Here is a 19,341-nt window from a genome sequence, read left to right as displayed (position 1 = left end):
TTGGATTCTTTTGTTATTAATCCAATTTGATAACTTAATCTAAATATATAAGGGGTTTTATAAATATATTAAATTTCACATGTTCACTTTCTTAAACAATGTATTAAATTGTATACATATAAAATCTTAATCTTTGCATATAAGACATTTAAACAAATAATATATGCCTATATAAAAATTGAAGTAAGAAAAATGGAATCAAAGCTATGAGTTCTTATCATATTTCCAATTGAAATCCTTTAAAAAACAATAAATAAATGATTGAAATTTAATTTTTTCTATACCTCTTGCACCTATAACTTCATAGTTTATAACAAGCTTACTCTTATTAAAACTATTTACAACACATTATCAAGGAAATTAAAATACAACACTTACATATATACATATTTAATTATTCTGACCCCTTCTACAACTTTAAAACCCTCTAATTTTCCCCCACCACCTACATCAATATCTTCATTAAAACATGATTTCTCTCAATTGAAACTTCTCACAACATTTTCAATGAAATAAAAATAAACACTCACTGGTATAATAAATAATTGATTATTCTGCACTCATCTACAACAAAACCCATACAATCTAACAATCCATCACCAAAAATACAAACAAATGGTTCATGTGGTCCTTGTCCTAATATTTGTCAAGCAAAATTTTGATATCTATTCCTACATATATTCCAAAATTAATGGATAATACATGCCTAAATAGCTATGTGAAGCAAGAATACAACAATTATAAGTTTGGCAACTATAATCCAAATGCATAATTTATGCCCCTCTTGCTATAAATATACTAAAATTACCAAAGCTAGAAAGTTTCAAGTTCATGGCCCCCCCATCCTCTTGCCTAGGTTCAGGGTTACCATGCATAACACCTACAGATCCTCCTCCATTCAGCCTATTAAATTTAGCAAGCCATCCCCCGCCTATTGTTGCTACCAACTTGCCCCCTAGTCAGCAAACTCCCAACTTACAATCATGGGCCAATGATTTTTTATCAGTACCCAATGTTTCCACCATATCCCGTATTCCGCGTGGTGCTCGCAATTCTTTTGCAGAATCCTTTAACAAGTTAATCCTATTAACAGTAAACAATCCTGCAAACCTATCAAATTGGAAAAACTTACTAAGTTTTACTAATTCCACCCTTAAAATTCCCGATAATAAAAATATCCAATTATCTAAACACATTAAAACTTCAATATCTCTTTTCAACCCTGACTCTATTCTAACACCTACACCTCAGACCCACCAATCCAATCCACTCCCTATTGCCCATAAGGCTAAAATAGTTTCAAACAAAATAAACAGCCTTAATATCAATTCAGCCCTTCGGGTCATGACCTCTGAAGATTCCTTAGCTCCAAACAATGAGTCCACTCTAGAAGCCTTGCTTCTAAAACACCCTTCATGTGATTCAGAATTTGCATTCTCAAGCCAAAACGATCATATAGCCCCTGAAATTAACTCTGATGAGACGATCAAAGCTGTCAGATCTTTCAAAAGAGACTCTTCTGGCGGCCTTGATGGCATTCGTGCTATTTTCATTCAAGACATTTTAAAACCTAACATATCATCCAAAACCCTTTTGTAGAACCTTACCAGGTTATTAAATTTAATTCTTATTGGGCCCCTCCCACCACCTATCATTCCTATTCTCTTTGGTGCCCGCCTTATAGCCCTCAAAAAAAAGGATGGAGGTATCCGCCCAATTGCTGTTGGGTCGTTCTTCAGAAGGACTATCTCTAAAATCATTGCCTCACGAATAAAGGAATCTCTTTCTTCATTCATGTCGCCACTTCAGCTAGGGTTTGGTGTACCTGGAGGATCTGAAATTTCGGCCCATCTTGCTCGCATTACCCTCTCAAATAATATTCCTGACAATGTCGTTTTAAAACTTGATTTCAAAAATGCTTTCAATACAATCAAACGTCAATATTTCGTTCCCTTGTTTTGCCACAAATATCCTCAATATTCATACATTCTCAACAGTTACTCTAGCCCTACTTTTTTAAAGTGCAATAACAACATAATAAAATCTCTGGAGGGAATCCAACAAGCAGACCCCTTAGGCCCAGCTTTTTTTTGCATCGGGATACACAAGATAATCCTAGATATTCAATCTATATCTAACCTCACTCTAAATTCCTGGTACCTCGATGACGGTATAGTCTCAGGCAACTTTTCCACAGTCATGTCCATTCCCTCCATCATCGAAAATCTCTCTTATATAACAGGACTATCTCTCAACTTCCCCAAATGTGAGATTTGCTTCTTAAACCCTACAACATCCATCCCTTCAGAAACCACATTCCTCGCCATCAACAGAGAAGAGATGACACATCTTGGATCACCGATAGGGGGTGAAAAAGCAATCGATACTTTTTTAAACAAATCTCTCGACAATTTATCTAATTTAAACTCACTTTTTAATTACCTACCCGCTCATCAACCCTTTTTTTTAATCAAAAACTATTTTAATATACCCAAAATCCTCTATGCCCTGAGATCCTCACCGATCTTCAAATGCAGCCATTTGCTAGTTTCCCACGAAACCCAAATTAAGGATCTCCTAGAAAACATATTAAACCTTAAATTCTCCAATTCATCTTGGCTCCAGGCCACCCTTCCATGCAAGTCTGGTGGTATTGGTATCCGATCCCCATTACAACTTTCCCTCTCAGCTTTTATCTCATCTAGTCTTGCTGCTCAATCTATTATCGACAATGGATATACTCCTTCAGATACTGACTTCTCACAGGCCCTCACCTCTTGGGACAACAACTGCTCTCCCACCCGTCCCGCTTCCAGTACCCAAAAAGACTGGGATGCTCCTCTGATCGCCCGTTACGTTGAATATTTTATTTCGAACAGGCCCTTTGAGGAAAATCCCAATAATTTGGTACTAAATGCAAACTCTGGCTACGAATGGTTGGAAGCCATCCCCAGCGCCAATCTTGGTCTCCTCATGACTGGCGAACAGCTACGTATATCTATAGCCCTCCGCCTCGGCTGTAATGTCGTAGTTCCCTCCATCTGCATCGATTGTGGTCAGCCCATTGAATCGAAGGCTTACCATCTCTTGCCCTGCAAGTTCTCCCGTGGACGACAACCTCGTCATAAATCTATCAATAACATTTTACTAGCCACCCTCAAAAAAGTTAATATCCCATCTACCCTCGAACCAGTGGGTCTTTCAAACGAATACGCCTTACGCCCGGATGGTATTTCTCTCATACCCTGGTCTAATGGTCTTCCGCTAACATGGGATTACACTTGCGTTGATTTTGCTGCCAAGTCTAACCTCTCATTTTCTGCTATCGAAAAGGCAGAAATCCTTAAAAAAATAAATACGCTTGCCTCGCCAACACTATGTTCATTCCTATCGTTATCAATACCCTAGGCATGATTGGAAATGAGGCCCTCAATTTCATTAAAATTATAGGAAAAAAAATGAGACAAATCTCAGGGGACCCCAATGAAGGATTTTACCTTCGCCAGCAGATTTCCCTAGAAATTTGCCGGTCTAATTTTTTAAGTATTCACTCTTCTCTTGGATGATATATACCCCCCCCCCCCCTTTTTTTTTTAAAACCCATATATTTTTTTTATAGTCTTTTTTAATGTCTTCATAGATCATATTATATTTAATTTTTAATATATCCATTTTAACAATAATTGAAAAAAATAAATAAATAAATAAAAATATATTATTAAAAAAAAAAAAGTGCTAAATATTTTACTCATCTTCTATTTTGATTTCAATAAATTTTCCCATTATAAGAAAAAGAGACATTTTTACTTTTATGATCAAAATGTTATTAAGATAAATTTTAAAAAAAAATAAGTTTTGTATAAATAAACGCAGTCATTGCAATATTTATACAAAATATTTTAACAACGTGAATTAAGTCATTTTAGCAGCCTTCTTCCTTAAGTTAAATACAAATCAATAACTTATAAAGCATAATCATAGGGAAATTATTAAATACCTTTCTTGTTCCTTGAATCTATACTATAAAAATTATAGTAATTTACATTAAAAAATAAATTAAAATGCAATTTTAATGTGAATTTACATCAATAATTCTGTTATCTATACCCTTGCTAAATAAAATTTAAAAAACATATGAAAATAACCTAACCAATAAGGCACAATATTTCTCAACACGATGTGCTTTTGTATAAATGCCATACTATCTTAACTAAGCTGTCATCTATGAATGACTATCAACGTCGGACTTATAATATTTCGCTAAGATAAAGTGATTTGACACAATCACAAATGTCTCTTGTACCCGTGCCTAAGAATGCTGCTGATCAAATGGATACTAGTGATAATGTAGATAGGAATAGTAAAGAATATAAAGTATATATCGATTTTATATATATTTTTAGTTATATTAAATTAAAAGGAAGCATTTAATAAGTTTATATTAAATAACCTTGAAAATCATCCTGCCAAGTTACTTAAAGAATATTTAGAACAGATAGATCAAATTATTACATATAACCCAGAAAAAGTTACTGAGTTAAGAGAATATATTAGAAAAACAGAAGATCTTATAGAAAATTTTGATAATGCAAAAAGTAATTTCTATATCTATTTTTATATTAACACAATATTATAGTTTTTATTGATATTGGTGGGTTCAATTATATTCCTAAATTACTTCAAGTCAAAGATGAAAATATTAAAGAGGCTACATGTGATTTCATAGCAGAATTAGTACAAAATCATCAAGTGTGCCAAGATGAAGCTCAAAAAATTAATATTCTGCCAGATATTATATCAATTTTTGATCATGATAACTATGATAATGTTAAAGTTAAAGCTATTTACGCCTTATCTAGTAAAATAAATTGATTCTACTAATATAACAATTTAAAGGTTTATTGAGAGGAAATAAAAATTTACAAACCCAATTCCTAAATAATGGTGGGATTGATATTTTGCTTAAAGGCCTACAAAGCCCTGTGGAAAAGATCAAACTTAAAACAACTCTTTTAGTTATGTACATGAGTTTAGAAAATGAAGATTTTACAAGTATCTTTACATTGTTTATGTTAATTATTACATCTTATTAGAACAATTTCACCAAAAGGGTATACTTTTCCAATTACTAAAAAATGTTATGACTTATGAACATGATCTCAGTCATGAGCACACATTAAATGCTATTCTCTCTATGGTCAAAACTGATCCAAGTCTTGTAACTGATCTTAAGCATTCATGCAAAGATCTCAAAACCTTTTTGCTTGAGAGAGGTGCAATCCTGGATGGGAAGCCAGAATATATAGTTTGGAATTTACATTTTTTTCTATTTCTGTATTTATTCAAAATTTATATATATAAATATTATAAACTATACATACAAACAAAAATTTTACACTGGTTAATTGTATTCCTAAAAAGGAATCTTACCATAAATTGCCATTTGAATTTTTTATATGATATAAATAAAATTCCTACCCTCATTTGTAAAATGTTTAATACAACACTGTAATATTTAATTGGAGTATGGAACCACGAATTTGTGAGAAAAGTGTAGGGGTTGAAAGCAGAATCTCTCCATCCATATGATATTTTTTAAATATTTGCTTTATTCTTATTTAAATACTACTACCATTATAAAGTAATAGGGAGCTGACAATGGCTAACTCAATATTTTATCCAGAAAAATATTACGCAAGCTGAAGATTTTTTTCATAGAAGGATTATCGAAATCTAGAGACGAACAATATTTTTCTGGTTAAAATACTGAGTTAGCCGTTTTTAAAATCGGCTCAAAAATGAGCTGTTTAACAACACTACTGATAACCATACCAATATTTTATAGTTTTCAATATAAAGCCACAACTAATAGCTGATAATCAATTAGTATAGTTATATTGATTTAACAGCATTGCCAATAAGTCAAAAATTAATTGATACAAAATATTTTATAGTTCTAGATTTACTGAGAAGTTTGGCTTTATATTGTGAATAATGCTTAAAAAAAATTCCCTTTATATCTATCTGACCAAGTGATATTTGTTTTAAATTTACTGCAAATTATATTTGTCTAATTATAATTACCTTAGAAATATTAAACGAAATCTTGATCTCCTTTCTACACTTTATAAGGTTGGCATCTGTGATTTGAATCTATACAAATATATCAAATATTGAAAACTTAAATACCAAATCTGAAAACTTTTATAATGAATAAAAGCACTTGTCCAAAACTACCTTTTCTTGAAAATGATTGTATATTACAACAATCAAATATTTATAATTATAAAAATTAATTATTTTTATTCCTGTCTAAGTTGTTTGGATAATGATTAAAGCCAATACTATTTAGTATTGTAAACCAGCCCTAGTAATGGGTTACAAAGTAATGGTGCCTTTTGAAAAATATTACTGTGTAAGAAAAGTAACAAATCATAATAATTATCAGAAGTTATATTTTTTTGGTTTATTTGACAACTAATTATCTTAGATGCATCAATACCATTTTTTAGCCAACAATACCTGTAGTCAAATGAATAATAAATACTTATCAAATTGTGCATTTTCCCATTTGTTTAAATGAGTCAAATAATTTACTACTCATTAGGCCTAAAACGAATTATTTGTTATTCGATTCGTATAGCACAATTATTCAAATCTAATTTTCGAATCGAATATGAATAATGAGAAAAAGTATTCGTCGAATATTAAATTTTTTATTATTCAAATTTATTTATATTTAAAATCTTTGAACAAATATCTATCTCATATAACATAAAGACAACTATTTTATCGGAAAAATTTAAGGAAATATATAATGAATACAAAGTTAAATATGATATTAATACTTATCCGTTAAAACAATAGTCCAGTCAAGCGTGACATGGATAAAATATTCAAACAAAATATCATCTCATCAACATCTCATCAATATGTGAGGTTGAAACATATCTTGATGAATTAAGAATAGCTTCTAGTAAGAGCCCATCAGAATGGTTCAAACTGCATGGCAAATCATTTTTTCTTGTTATAGAAAATGGCAATTGATATATTGTCCATTCAGGGAGCCTCGGCTTCATGTGAGCAGTTATTCTCAGTAAGGACAAATAGGGTAATGAAGAATAGAATGTTTTTCAAGGAAAAAATTATTAGAAAAACTGGTTGTTTTCAAATTTGGATCTAGCATAATTATATTTTAATGTAGTGATTATTTTTGATAAATTTTAGAATATTAGATCGAAATAATAATGAATAGAACAGAATTTATTATTTTTTTATAAGCATTTCTAATTCTAAAAAAATCTAGTTTTTTTTAGCCAATTATTCGGGTAACGTTATGAAATCATCGGGTTTTATTTCGTTTGTTATTTTCTGTAAATTTCTATTTGCTAATGACAATTAGTTTTAGCTAGAATCCTTATTAAAGGTGTCAGTTTTAAAACGTCCACATCTGTTTATAATTTTTTTTTGTAGACCCACTATACGAATTGAATTATTAGAATAACCAGCGCGATTGTGAGAAGAAGATGGGCATCACATAATTGACGTGCTTTCTCTTCGGAAGGAATCATGCCAAGGTGCTAAATAAATATAATCTATTTTTTTTATAAGGTTTAGATAAATTTTCGAATCGAATATTTTTTTGTAGACCTACGAATCGAATTATTAGAATAACCAGCGCTATTGTGAGAAGATGGACATCACATAATTGACGTACTTTCTCTTAGGAAAGGGGTCATATGCCAACGTGCTAAATAAATGAATGATTTATACAAGAATATATTGACAGAATTTTTTTTAAAATTTTTATTGCGCTTATATTAGAGTTGGACGAATCCGTTAAAACCATATTTTACAAAATATAAATATTTTAGATACAAATATCGTATTTAAAAATTTAACAAAGATACAATATACTTTCTATAAAAAATATTTAGCTGATCATTTATTTCTAAAATAATAATAGTTAACGATAAAATTAAACTTTATATTATATATTTTCCCTAGAACATACAATAATTCGAGAAAAAATTCATTATTCTCCAAATTGAATACAAAACAACTATATACATATTGAATAATTTTATTGTATATAATTTGCAAAACTTTTTCTGAACAATAGACTATAAAAAAAGATTGATATCATATCACTTTTCCTAAATTGCGATAAATAAATTGTATATGGCATGGCCAACAATTAGAATGGATGTATCGATGTAAAAATTAATCAACTGGAAATCGAAAAAATGTTGATCGTTTTAAAGGTGAAAGAATGACATCAATATTGCTGGTTTCTCCCAGAGGAACTCTCACAAAATTTATTCTAATAATTTTATATCATTTATATAACTATAATTAATAACCAAAAATATCATTATTGTAAAAAGTTTTTTTTAAAATATTTAATAATTTATTATAATGTTACCCTAGATTTCAAAAGATTTAATATTATTCAACAATTATCCTAAAGATAAATGTATAACCAGTACAATATACATGCCAGTACACATGTCTGAAGCTGCCACAAGGAATGGTAGAATGTTAGAAATATTATCATTTATTCAAAAAATCAAATTATATATAATGAAAATTAATGGAAAAATATTCACTCAAAAACGATATTCTGAATTGGAGTCCTGCAGAGCTGGCATAAAATAAAATATAAGCCCATCCCGTGACCCAAAAAATATTAATGTTAAATTCCCTTCCTTATCTTCAAGTTTAAAAAAAAAATTAGAAAGTGGGTGATGTTTACTATTCATTTTTTATGATGAATAGTTTAAAATATCATTTAAATTATCAAAGTTATTGCTGAATATATAAATTTAATCCAAAAAATTAAAATAGAGAATAAAATAATTTTTTTGAATTTAAAGATTTCTTCCCTATAGGGTTGCTAACCAAAACATGGGCATACTTGGGACGAAAAATTTTGATATTGAGATCGTTATCTTGAACTAGAATAATCGTACTATTAATCAGGGCTTAGAACCCAGACCAAACCTTTTTTTAAATTTTAGCGATCAAGAATTGTATTTTACCATTTATTTTCATTATTAATAACTTTTTTTTTGTTGAATCAATTTTACCACCAATAATTTCATAAAATTTTATATCATATGATTTAATAATGTTTGTTTGGTTACATTGTTAAATATAGTAACTTAAAAAAATGATTGAGAAATTTATTCAGAGAAACATTTTAAATTATGGGAGTCATCAAAGTCTTTTTTTCACTACAATAGTCTTGTTGCTGATAATTATTTTTTAAAATTGACTTTGGAAAATAAAATTTACAGAACATTAAAGTGAACAGACTCCGTCAATTTATTTAGAAATCTTCTCGCGCATACTAGATTAATAAGGATGTGTAAATATTTTTGACTGCTGGGAAGTAATGGCTCAATTTATCTGAAATTATCTATATTAGCGATAACTGTTATAGGTTTTCCAAAAACACGCGAACCTTTATTCAGATCGTATAGATGAGGGCAAGACTTCAGAAGTACATCAAACCAGAATGCAAAGGCAGTATAATAGATGACAAGAACGGAATTGTCGCAACCCAGCCATCAAAGTTCAAATTATTGAGAACGGGGGAAGAATCCAGTAAGGACTTGAGACCATTTAAGGAATCGATGTCCCGAAAGACGAGTGCCTCATCTGTCAAGACCCGTAGCGATGATCAGAGGAAATTCGTCAATGTTGAATAATCATATAAAATCCATTTAAGCTACTGATAACAATCGGAGAATATTTTTGAGTTCAACGGCCCCCATGATCCAAATGGAACATGAAGAGTGACCGATGGTTGATATCATAGCGGCGGAGTAAAAAGAACTATTAAAAGGGGATGATGAAAGTGTTGGTCATGAAAAAAATGGGACATGTTCCAATATCAATTTTGTAGCGATATTATTTATCTTTTGGGGTGATATATAAATCAAAGTATATTATTTTTAAGCATTAAAAAACTATAATATAATTAAAGAGTTGATTTAAATATGAGAAATCATTCCTTAATAGCCATTTTTGATATTATTAGTAAGGATGTACCGATATTTTTTATCGGATCGGGTCGATATTTCGCCCAGTTTAAAATATCGGTTATCGACCAATATTATAAAATTTTCCGATCCTTTGATATAAAATGGCGCCTTTAAAAAATAAATGTTGCAAATTTTTTTTTAAAAATTTATCATTTATTTTTATAAATAATATCGAAATCCATTTTTATGTATATTTTTTTAATAATAATTAATAAATAAACATTCTTGTCATATTGTTATTTTTCTGCGCATTCTGTTTATAAAAGTGTGGGATAATCGGTTAGGGTCCACCTCTTCGTATGAACATTTATGAAAAAACGTCAAATGACCTAAAATGGCCACAAATATATTTGAAGCGATTATAATATTTGTATGATTTTGAAACATTGTAACAGATTAGACAAATAAATTAATATTTATATTAATACAAAAAAATAAATTTAAATAAAAATAAAAATTGCTAAATAGTAATTAATATTTATAAATACGAGAACAGTATATACTAAAAATAAATTGCAGATAATTTACAATATTTTGGCAAACTCAATAATAATATATTAGAGACAGCACAAATATATTATATATATCTTTGATATAATATTAATAAAATTTATATCAAATATCATAATAAAATTTTTAATTAATATATAAAAATGAATCTCCTTTTTTGCATAATAAAATATAAATTGAATTTAAAAAAATTTGATAACTCATTAAATATTTTATAATAAATTAGCTTTTATTTTGTAATCTAATACAATATATATTAAGTTATTTATATGAAATTTTAATGAATACAATCAAACATCTATGAAATATCTGAAGTATATCTTTAAGCTCAGAAACAGAAGAATTAACAATACCATAGCTCAAATGAAATATAATGTGAACGATATTATCCTGTTCAAAATTTATGGTTTTAAGACTGTTGTATTTCATTATTAAATTATAATAAATATTATAATAGATACCTAAAGTAAAGATCCTTAAATATTATATATTATTTACATCACTATAAAATATAAAATATCTTATTGAATTTATTTATTTTTAGTGTAATTATTTGAAATTTCCCTAATATTTCTTTAATAACATTGAGTAAGATAACCATAAAATCTATTCTTTGTGAACCAAAGGAAATGTTGAACTCTTAGTCGACTTTTTAGTTTATAGAATAAGCACAGAGTTGGGGAGGTCTTACGGAAAAAGAATCTAGATACAATATAGATTCTTGGTTGAAAAATGAATTTTAGATACAGATACTAGTATCTTTTTCAAAATATCAAAAAGATACAAGATAAAGATATAAAAGGATCTTGTATTTTAGATACAAGTATTTGCAGTACTGTCCAACTTTGAATAAGCAATATATTAATTTCTCGTTTAATTAAGTTTTATTTACCTAGTATTTAAAAAGATATATCCTGAAATAAAATTAGCTCAAAAGTTTTAACTTACCTATTTTCCGATATTGTTACAAATAATAATAACCATAAATCCTATTTTATAGTTGAATTTCTTAACTCTATCACATAGTAGTCGTCTTTCTAACTATTCAAAATTCTGACTTTTAAAACTATTTCTTATTGTTTATGTGGGACGCTAATGATAATTTTAGGGAATCATTTATTATTAATATCATGTATAAAATTTTAATCTTTTGTAAACTTCATTAAAAATAATATGTTTCGATCGCGATTATAATAATTAAACATTTGTATCGCGATATATAAATATGACTATTAAAAAAATGGAAAGGAGGTTTAATGCATGTTAACTCTATAAATAGAATAACAGTGACGAAACAATGTTAAAGTTTATATAACAAAAATATAATAACTATAAATTTTGAAATTGACGTATGCCACTTCTGGCAAACCTGACTATAAATATTTGGATTAATAATAATGTTATCCTTTATTGACATTATAAAACAATTTAGTTAGACAATAGAAGAAAAATTACTGTGATTTGATTTTTTTGAATATAAAAATTCAGATATTTTATCTAAATATTCCAGAGGGGTAAAAAAACCTCCACTCTAAAGAATTATATTTTCATTTATTTTATCGTCTATTATACAATATTTTTTTCCTCTTTCAGTAACCTTTCTACCATCATTGAATTAATTTTAAGTCCATATCCTGTTCTATAATTTTTATGGTGTCAATAAAGAGATAAATATTAGGGTGCGAATAAGGAATGTATTCCTTGAGCGATGAAACCGTTCCACATGATTATTCGTCCTCACGCCCCTAATATCAAATGTATTCCACATTTGTTATTTAAATTTTGCATTTTTATTAATCCAAGTATTTTCAAAAAAATTTAAAAAATCAAAAATTGAATTTATCCTAAAATCTTCAGCTTGTCGCCTCAGCTCGTTAATTATATATGGCACATCCCTTTCTAATAAAAAAGGAATGATAATTCGAAATTTTTTTTTATATTACTATTCTGTCTAAAAAGTCGGGTTAGTTGACTTTCAATGCGCCAAATAACGTACTGACAGAAGTGGAAATAACAGCCCTTAACAACTATAGTGCGAAAAACAACTTTAAGGGCTAAGTATACCCCAATTTCAAAATCTATAGTGGCAAATCGCGGGGAAAAGAAAACCCTAAAGATAAACAATAACTTTTTAATAAAGAAAACATATATAAATAAGTATTTTTATGTTTATCTGGCAATAAAATGTATGCACAAATAATAAGAGTATAATTAACTAAAATAGAAATAGTATAAAATTGATTAAATAATTTAGGTGCGGCATTAAAAGTGCCGTCTAAAAAATTTTTTTTTAGCCAAACAAAGGCGTGATAAAAGTTTCTGTTGTAAAAATATATAATCTATTATCGTCATTATTAAAAAATAAAATTTTTTCCTACCGTAAATTTATGTTCATCGCGTAAAATTATCAAGAGGAAATGGGGGTCTTGTTGATTGAACCACACGCCCCATTATTGGTTTTACTGCCAAAAATGTTGGCAAAGTGGTTGTATGATTTAAACAAAATGCAACCAATTTCCGAATCCGCATTACATTCTGGTAAATTTTGTTTATACTCAAATGAGTATCTATTTTAATTCGATCCTTTAGTTTATTAAATGTGACTAGAAGTTCATAGTGTTCTTCATCATCACCATGATTATGTGTTTGGGTCACAGTAAAATGTGCCCCAAATTTAGCTCTCCCCTTGCTTGTTTTTATACGACATTTGTAATATAAGTCGCCATAATCATGAAGGTATAAATATTTGTTAGAATAGATAATATATTTGTTGTATTTTGATTTAATAAAACTATATTGAACCATTTGATTGTTAAAATTGTTTTGAATAATAGCTTTGTTTAAATATGATATAAATATTTAAAAGATATTATTTACTTGGACTAATGGTATTTCTGTTATGGGCATCTATTTCCTCCAAGATCTCTTGGTCCAAAACTTTGTTAAAAAATAGATCGTACAAATATAATTGAAATTTACCTGGACTAGATTTCTGTTATGGGCATCTATTTCCTCCAAGATCTCAAAACATGCAAGGGGAGAGCTAAATTTGGGGCACATTTTACTGTGACCCAAACACATAATCATGGTGATGATGAAGAACACTATGAACTTCTAGTCACATTTAATAAACTAAAGGATCGAATTAAAATAGATACTCATTTGAGTATAAACAAAATTTACCAGAATGTAATGCGGATTCGGAAATTGGATGCATTTTGTTTAAATCATACAACCACTTTGCCAAAATTTTTGGCAGTAAGACCAATAATGGGGCGTGTGGTTCAATCAACAAGACCCCCATTTCCTCTTGATAATTTTACGCGATGAACATAAATTTACGGTAGGAGAAAATTTTTATTTGTTAATAATGACGATAATAGAATATATATTTTTACAACTAAGAAACTTTTATCACGCCTTTGTTTGGCTAAAAAAAAATTTTTTAGACGGCACTTTTAATGCCGCACCTAAATTATTTAAACAATTTTATACTATTTCTATTTTAGTTAATCATACTCTTATTATTTGTGCATACATTTTATTGCCAGATAAACATAAAAATACTTATTTATATATGTTTTCTTTATTAAAAAGTTATTGTTTATCTTTAGGGTTTTCTTTTCCCCGCGATTTGCCACTACAGATTTTGAAATTGGGGTATACTTAGCCCTTAAAGCTGTTTTTCGCACTATAATTGTTAAGGGCTGTTATTTCCACTTCTGTCAGTACGTTATTTGGCGCATTGAAAGTCAACTAACCCGACTTTTTAGACAGAATAGTAATATAAAAATAAATTTCGAATTATAATGGCCATTCCTTTTTTATTAGAAAGGGATGTGCCATATATAATTAACGAGCTGAGGCGACAAGCTAAAGATTTTAGGATAAATTCAATTTTTGATTTTTTAAATTATTTTGAAAATACTTGGATTAATAATAATGCAAAATTTAAATATCAAATGTGAAATAAATTTGATATTAGGGGTGTGAGGACGAATAATCATGTGGAACGGTTTCATCGCTCAAGGAATACATTCCTTATTCGCACCTTAATATTTATCTTTTTATTGACACCATAAAAATTATAGAACAGGATATGGACTTAAAATTAATTCAATTAGGTGATGGTAGAAAGGTTACTTTAAGAAGAAAAAAATATTGTATAATAGACGATAAAATAAATGAAAATATAATTCTACTGTGGAGGTTTTTTTTTACCCCTATAGAATATTTAGATAAAATATCAAAATTTTTATATTCAAAAAAATCAAATCACAGTAATTTTTCTTCTATTGTCTAACTAAATTGTTTTATAAATGTCAATAAAGGATAACATTATTATTAATCCAAATATTTATAGTCGGGTTTGACAGAAGTGGTATACGTCAATTTCAAAATTTATAGTTATTATATTTTTGTTATATAAACTTTATCATTTTTTCGTCACTGTTATTTTATTTATATATCGCAATACAAATGTTTAATTATTATAATCGCGATCGAAACATATTATTTTTAATAAAGTTTACAAAAGATTAAAATTTTATATATGATATTAATAATAAATGATTCCCTAAAATTATTATTAGCGTGCCACATAAACAATAGAAAAAGTTTTAATAGTCAGACTTTTGAATAGTTAGAAAGACCACACTATATGATAGAGTTAAGAAATTCAACTATAAAATAGAATATATGGTTATTATTATAATTGTAACAATATCGGAAAATAGGCAAGTTAAAACTTATGAACTGGCAATTTATATTTAAATTTATTTTAAAATAAAAACATTTTTTAATTTATTTGTCTAATCTGTTACAATGTTTCAAAATTATACAAATATTATAATCGCTTCATATATATTTGTGGCCATTTTAGGTCATTTGACGTTTTTTCATAAATGTTTATACGAAGAGGTGGACCCTAACCAAAATTTAAGTTTTAGCAAAACGACAAAACACCTAATTAAAAAAAATACGAACTAGAAACCATCTTTTCAGAATCTGTTTTTAGTGAAGCTAGTTATATTGACAGTTACCATCGCCGGCTGACCTCTGATAAATTGGAAATTTTGGTATTTCTAACAAGAAATCTTCGATATATTAATGTTAAATATTATTTTAAATATTTTTTCATATTTCATAATATATTTTTTTATTACTTATTATGTATATTGATTAACGTTAGTTATATAAAAGTGATTTATCAATAAAAATATTTTATATACTTTTAGAATTGCAATTGAATTGAATATAAACTATAACTGATCATTATATTTAAATGACATAAGTTATGGTATAGTTAAATTATAGATGTTATACTAATAAAAAGTATATTAAAACCATTGGTATCTTTACAGAATACAAAATTAGATATGATCGGATCGGTAATCGGTCTCCAAAAAGTGGTATCAGTACACACCTAATTATTAGATATCAGAGGTATCATAGCTAAATAAATTTCAACCTGGCCCTGATTTTTTTTTAAAATATATTATTTTTTATTTTTATAGTTAGTAATAGCTAAAATATTAGGTCTGGATATTTTTTTAAAAAAATTCAAATATGGCCAGGGCTAAGACTATATCTCTGATCTGAGTATTGTTATTATGATGATGATAAATTATTTTTTTATGGTAAATAATTAAATAAATTTTATTCTATCTGAACTCAAACCATTTTTTTCACCTAACTTAGATCCAAACCCTTTTCACTTAAAAAAAGTGTTATAGCTCTGCTAGCAATTATTTTCTCTTCCATCCTCATTAGATAATTTGGTGGCCTTATGTCACCCTTGGCTATATAACCAAATATGAAGGTCTGCCTTTAAAATTTACTTGACAGAAGTAGGCTATACGATTTCACTTCCTATGCATAAAACGATGGCGACTGAATTGTTCATCTAAGAGATTACCAAGGTTACGACTTGGGAGTGCTTCTAACTATTTGTGACCACCAAATCCCTTTCCTGATTGGAGGTTGGATGACTGATATAATTGATTAAAGTTGTAAAAAGGTTTTTTAGGGATGATTGATGGGAAAGGAGTGTTTGGGGGTGTGTGCACCCCATCTGTTGTTGCATCACCCAATAAATAATCAGGGAAATGAAACCTGGGATCATAAAGTTGTTTATTATTTTAATCTGGATGATAAAGCTAAAAGGTTAAAATTCAATAATTAAAATTTTTAACCAAATATTTTGAATTTGTGCCTAAATTTTGGTCATGAAATTGTTGTTTATGAAGAAAGCAAAATGTATGTAAAAATTTTGAAATTTAAAAATTAATAACAGGCACTGATGTGCTGGTAAAAAGAGTAAGATATGTTAAAAAAGCCCTTGAAAATTTATCCTATATTTTTCAGACTATACTAATCATAATCTCATTACTCCACATCTGGCCTACCCTCATTCTAATATACATACATCTTAAGGATTTTTAAAAATGGCCCAATTAAGATTTTAGCCAAAATAGTAATATGTAAGCCTGGAGATTTTTCTCATATGTGGCAGAAAGAGGATAGATTTTTACTTAACAATATTATAAAAAATAGTAGGGCTATACTGAATATTAAATTTTAGATCAGACTTGAAAAAAAAACAGAATCAGGCATATATTTACAAAAAGCCTGATTCAATCTGATATTATCATTGTTTCGAGTTGTATATTTTATGCATAATTTTTGTAATAAATAAATATAAGGAACCAAAATTCAATTTATTTGTAATTGTAAATATAAGATGGAAATATTTAAAAAGAAAAAATAGTCCACTTGATAATTTTAATGTAACAAAATGGAAAATTTGAAAATGTTTACTCTTTTACTCATTATTTACATCTAATTTTTTAGAAAATATTGATTATTTTATAACATTGGTTAAAGAGAGATATTAAATATAAATCATTCTAAATATTGGATTTGTTATATGAATATTAGATTGGATCAGTGAAATATTTGTAGACCAACACTGTAAAAATTAGTATTCTTTCCTAAATTACTATAACACATAATTTATGTTTATTAAATTTTAGGAAGAAGACACATATGTCAAAACATTGTATGAACTTTGCTTTGAAGAAGACCTGAGTGAAGCAATTGGTGCATTAAATATTCCAAAAATTTGAACATCATTCATTGTATAATTAGCTCAAATCAAAACCTATAAAACAAACTATTTTTAGTTAATTGTAGAAAAAATTGTAAACACTTATTTCATTAAAAATTCATTTATAAATCAATAATGTGAAATAATTCTAGCATGTAAATTATTGATTATGTGTATATTATAAATTCATCAATATTGATTATGTGTATAATAAATTTATCAGTATAAAAAACACTATTTAAAATATCACTGTTTTTAACATACATTATCTCTAAAAATTACCATACAATTGAGCAAGTAAAGACTATTTAGTAAATTTTAAAGGATTTGAAGCTTATAATAATTAAATTTTGACAGTTGCCTATTTTATGAGATGAATTTAAAAAATAATTATCTTACTTGTGAGGAGTAATATTATATAAGATGTTACTATATGAGGGGGTGGGAGTGAGTGATTTTTGCATTTAATGTAAAGTTTAGTATTATTTTTTGAATCAACAACGAATACCGGTTCCTATTGCCATAAAAACACCAAATGTTCCACCAGATTGAAGCATGATTTTACCCATATTTGATATTAATTCTTTTCCTCTCAGGCCATACCTGACATTTGATATTTTTTGGTTAATGTTTGATTTAAATATTAATGTTTTCATAATATGAGATCTTAATATCTGGCTGAAATGTTATAAAAAATTTATTGCTCTCAAAGGTATTTAAACAGTTATTGTAATAATCTCGAGAAAATTGAATATATTGGATTGAGTTAATTGTAAATAAAAATTTCACATAAGTTATTGCTTTTATTATGTGCAAGAGCATAAAAAACATAACGTATATTTACCTTAGAGCTGAAAACCCTGAAAATAATCCACCAGCTGCTAATCCTATGCAAAATCCCATCGTAAAGCCCATCTTAACTCGATCAAAACAAGAGGGAGCATTTCCCCTCACGCTAGTTGTTTGAATTGGCATTTTTAAAATATTTTGTGAAACATTGAAATTTGACTAATGCATTATTACAATTTCGAAAATATTATATTATAAAAAATCATCGGAAATAATTGTTTGGCTCAGTGGTCTAGGGGTATGATTTGCGCTTCGGGTGCGCGAGGTCCCGGGTTCAAATCCCGGCTGAGCCCTGATTTTTAATCATTCCATCATATCTTATAAATTTGCATGTTTTTTTTTATTTTTTCAAAGAATTTTTTACAAATATAACAATTTTTAAAAATTAAGAATAGAATAAATAATTTTATTTATCAGACTTAAAAATATGTTTTATAATACAAAATAATTATGCCAATCAACGTCAAAGAGGGGGGGGGGTGTAAGAATAGTTTGCATCCAATTTTTCTTAAGGGTCTTTAAGGGGAATAAATTTATTGGCGATTTTCTATTAAATCTTTAGATGAAATAGGACAAAATATATTACTGTAAAAATTAATACATTTATTATAAGCCACAATGATGTTAGTGTTCATCGACCAAATCTATATATTGAAAACAATTCATAGACATTATTTTCTAAATAAAACTTTCTGCTATCCTTTTAAATGTAATTTAAACGCATTATACATTCTCTGTATTTATTGTAAATGAGGGGTTTATAATTAAATTCTTGATCTAAAAAATAACTCTTTTTCACAATATTTTGATTGGTAATAGAGTTAA

At 27.9% G+C, this 19,341-nt stretch overlaps 3 protein-coding genes and 1 non-coding gene across 4 annotated transcripts; 3 read left to right on the top strand and 1 right to left on the bottom strand.

Moving 5' to 3' along the window:
• Window positions 1-1,794: 1,794 nt before the first annotated feature.
• LOC135929785 (uncharacterized) lies at window positions 1,795-3,408 on the top strand. The gene has a single exon (XM_065466501.1). The coding sequence runs from the start codon at window positions 1,795-1,797 to the stop codon at window positions 3,406-3,408; it is 1,614 nt and encodes a 537-aa protein (XP_065322573.1).
• Window positions 3,409-4,240: 832 nt separating this feature from the next.
• On the top strand, window positions 4,241-17,837 carry LOC135929608 (uncharacterized). The gene is made up of 6 exons (XM_065466272.1): window positions 4,241-4,374; window positions 4,421-4,595; window positions 4,637-4,858; window positions 4,897-5,052; window positions 5,094-5,305; window positions 17,594-17,837. Exons 1-6 carry the CDS (start codon window positions 4,291-4,293, stop codon window positions 17,684-17,686), a joined length of 942 nt encoding a protein of 313 aa, XP_065322344.1. The 5' UTR covers window positions 4,241-4,290; the 3' UTR covers window positions 17,687-17,837.
• Window positions 17,838-17,869: 32 nt separating this feature from the next.
• On the bottom strand, window positions 17,870-18,733 carry LOC135929609 (reactive oxygen species modulator 1-like). Its single transcript, XM_065466273.1, has 2 exons — window positions 18,512-18,733; window positions 17,870-18,270 (listed from the first exon to the last, which is right to left on the bottom strand). Exons 1-2 carry the CDS (start codon window positions 18,640-18,642, stop codon window positions 18,162-18,164), a joined length of 240 nt encoding a protein of 79 aa, XP_065322345.1. The 5' UTR covers window positions 18,643-18,733; the 3' UTR covers window positions 17,870-18,161.
• Window positions 18,734-18,737: 4 nt separating this feature from the next.
• Trnap-cgg (transfer RNA proline (anticodon CGG)) lies at window positions 18,738-18,809 on the top strand. The gene has a single exon. It is a non-coding gene; the product is annotated as a tRNA-Pro (tRNA).
• Window positions 18,810-19,341: the final 532 nt, after the last annotated feature.

The sequence above is a fragment of the Gordionus sp. m RMFG-2023 genome, chromosome 5 (assembly GCF_954871325.1).
Source record: "Gordionus sp. m RMFG-2023 chromosome 5, tfGorSpeb1-WG-v2, whole genome shotgun sequence".
In the NCBI taxonomy this organism is placed as follows: Eukaryota; Metazoa; Nematomorpha; class Gordioida; order Chordodea; family Parachordodidae; genus Gordionus; species Gordionus sp. m RMFG-2023.
This window is presented reverse-complemented; position numbering and strand designations above follow the sequence as displayed.

What these genes read in the sequence shown, in the direction of transcription:
- LOC135929608 (XM_065466272.1), top strand. Translation starts at nt 4,291, where the DNA reads ATGTCTCTTGTACCCGTGCCTAAGAATGCTGCTGATCAAATGGATACT. An exon ending in GGAATAGTAAAGAATATAAA is followed by an intron (nt 4,375 to 4,420) that starts GTATATATCGAT and finishes TTAAATTAAAAG; the next exon opens with GAAGCATTTAATAAGTTTAT. An exon ending in AAATTTTGATAATGCAAAAA is followed by an intron (nt 4,596 to 4,636) that starts GTAATTTCTATA and finishes ACAATATTATAG; the next exon opens with TTTTTATTGATATTGGTGGG.
- LOC135929609 (XM_065466273.1), bottom strand. Translation starts at nt 18,642, where the DNA reads ATGCCAATTCAAACAACTAGCGTGAGGGGAAATGCTCCCTCTTGTTTT. An exon ending in TCAGGGTTTTCAGCTCTAAG is followed by an intron (nt 18,271 to 18,511) that starts GTAAATATACGT and finishes ATCAAATGTCAG; the next exon opens with GTATGGCCTGAGAGGAAAAG.
- LOC135929785 (XM_065466501.1), top strand. Translation starts at nt 1,795, where the DNA reads ATGTCGCCACTTCAGCTAGGGTTTGGTGTACCTGGAGGATCTGAAATT.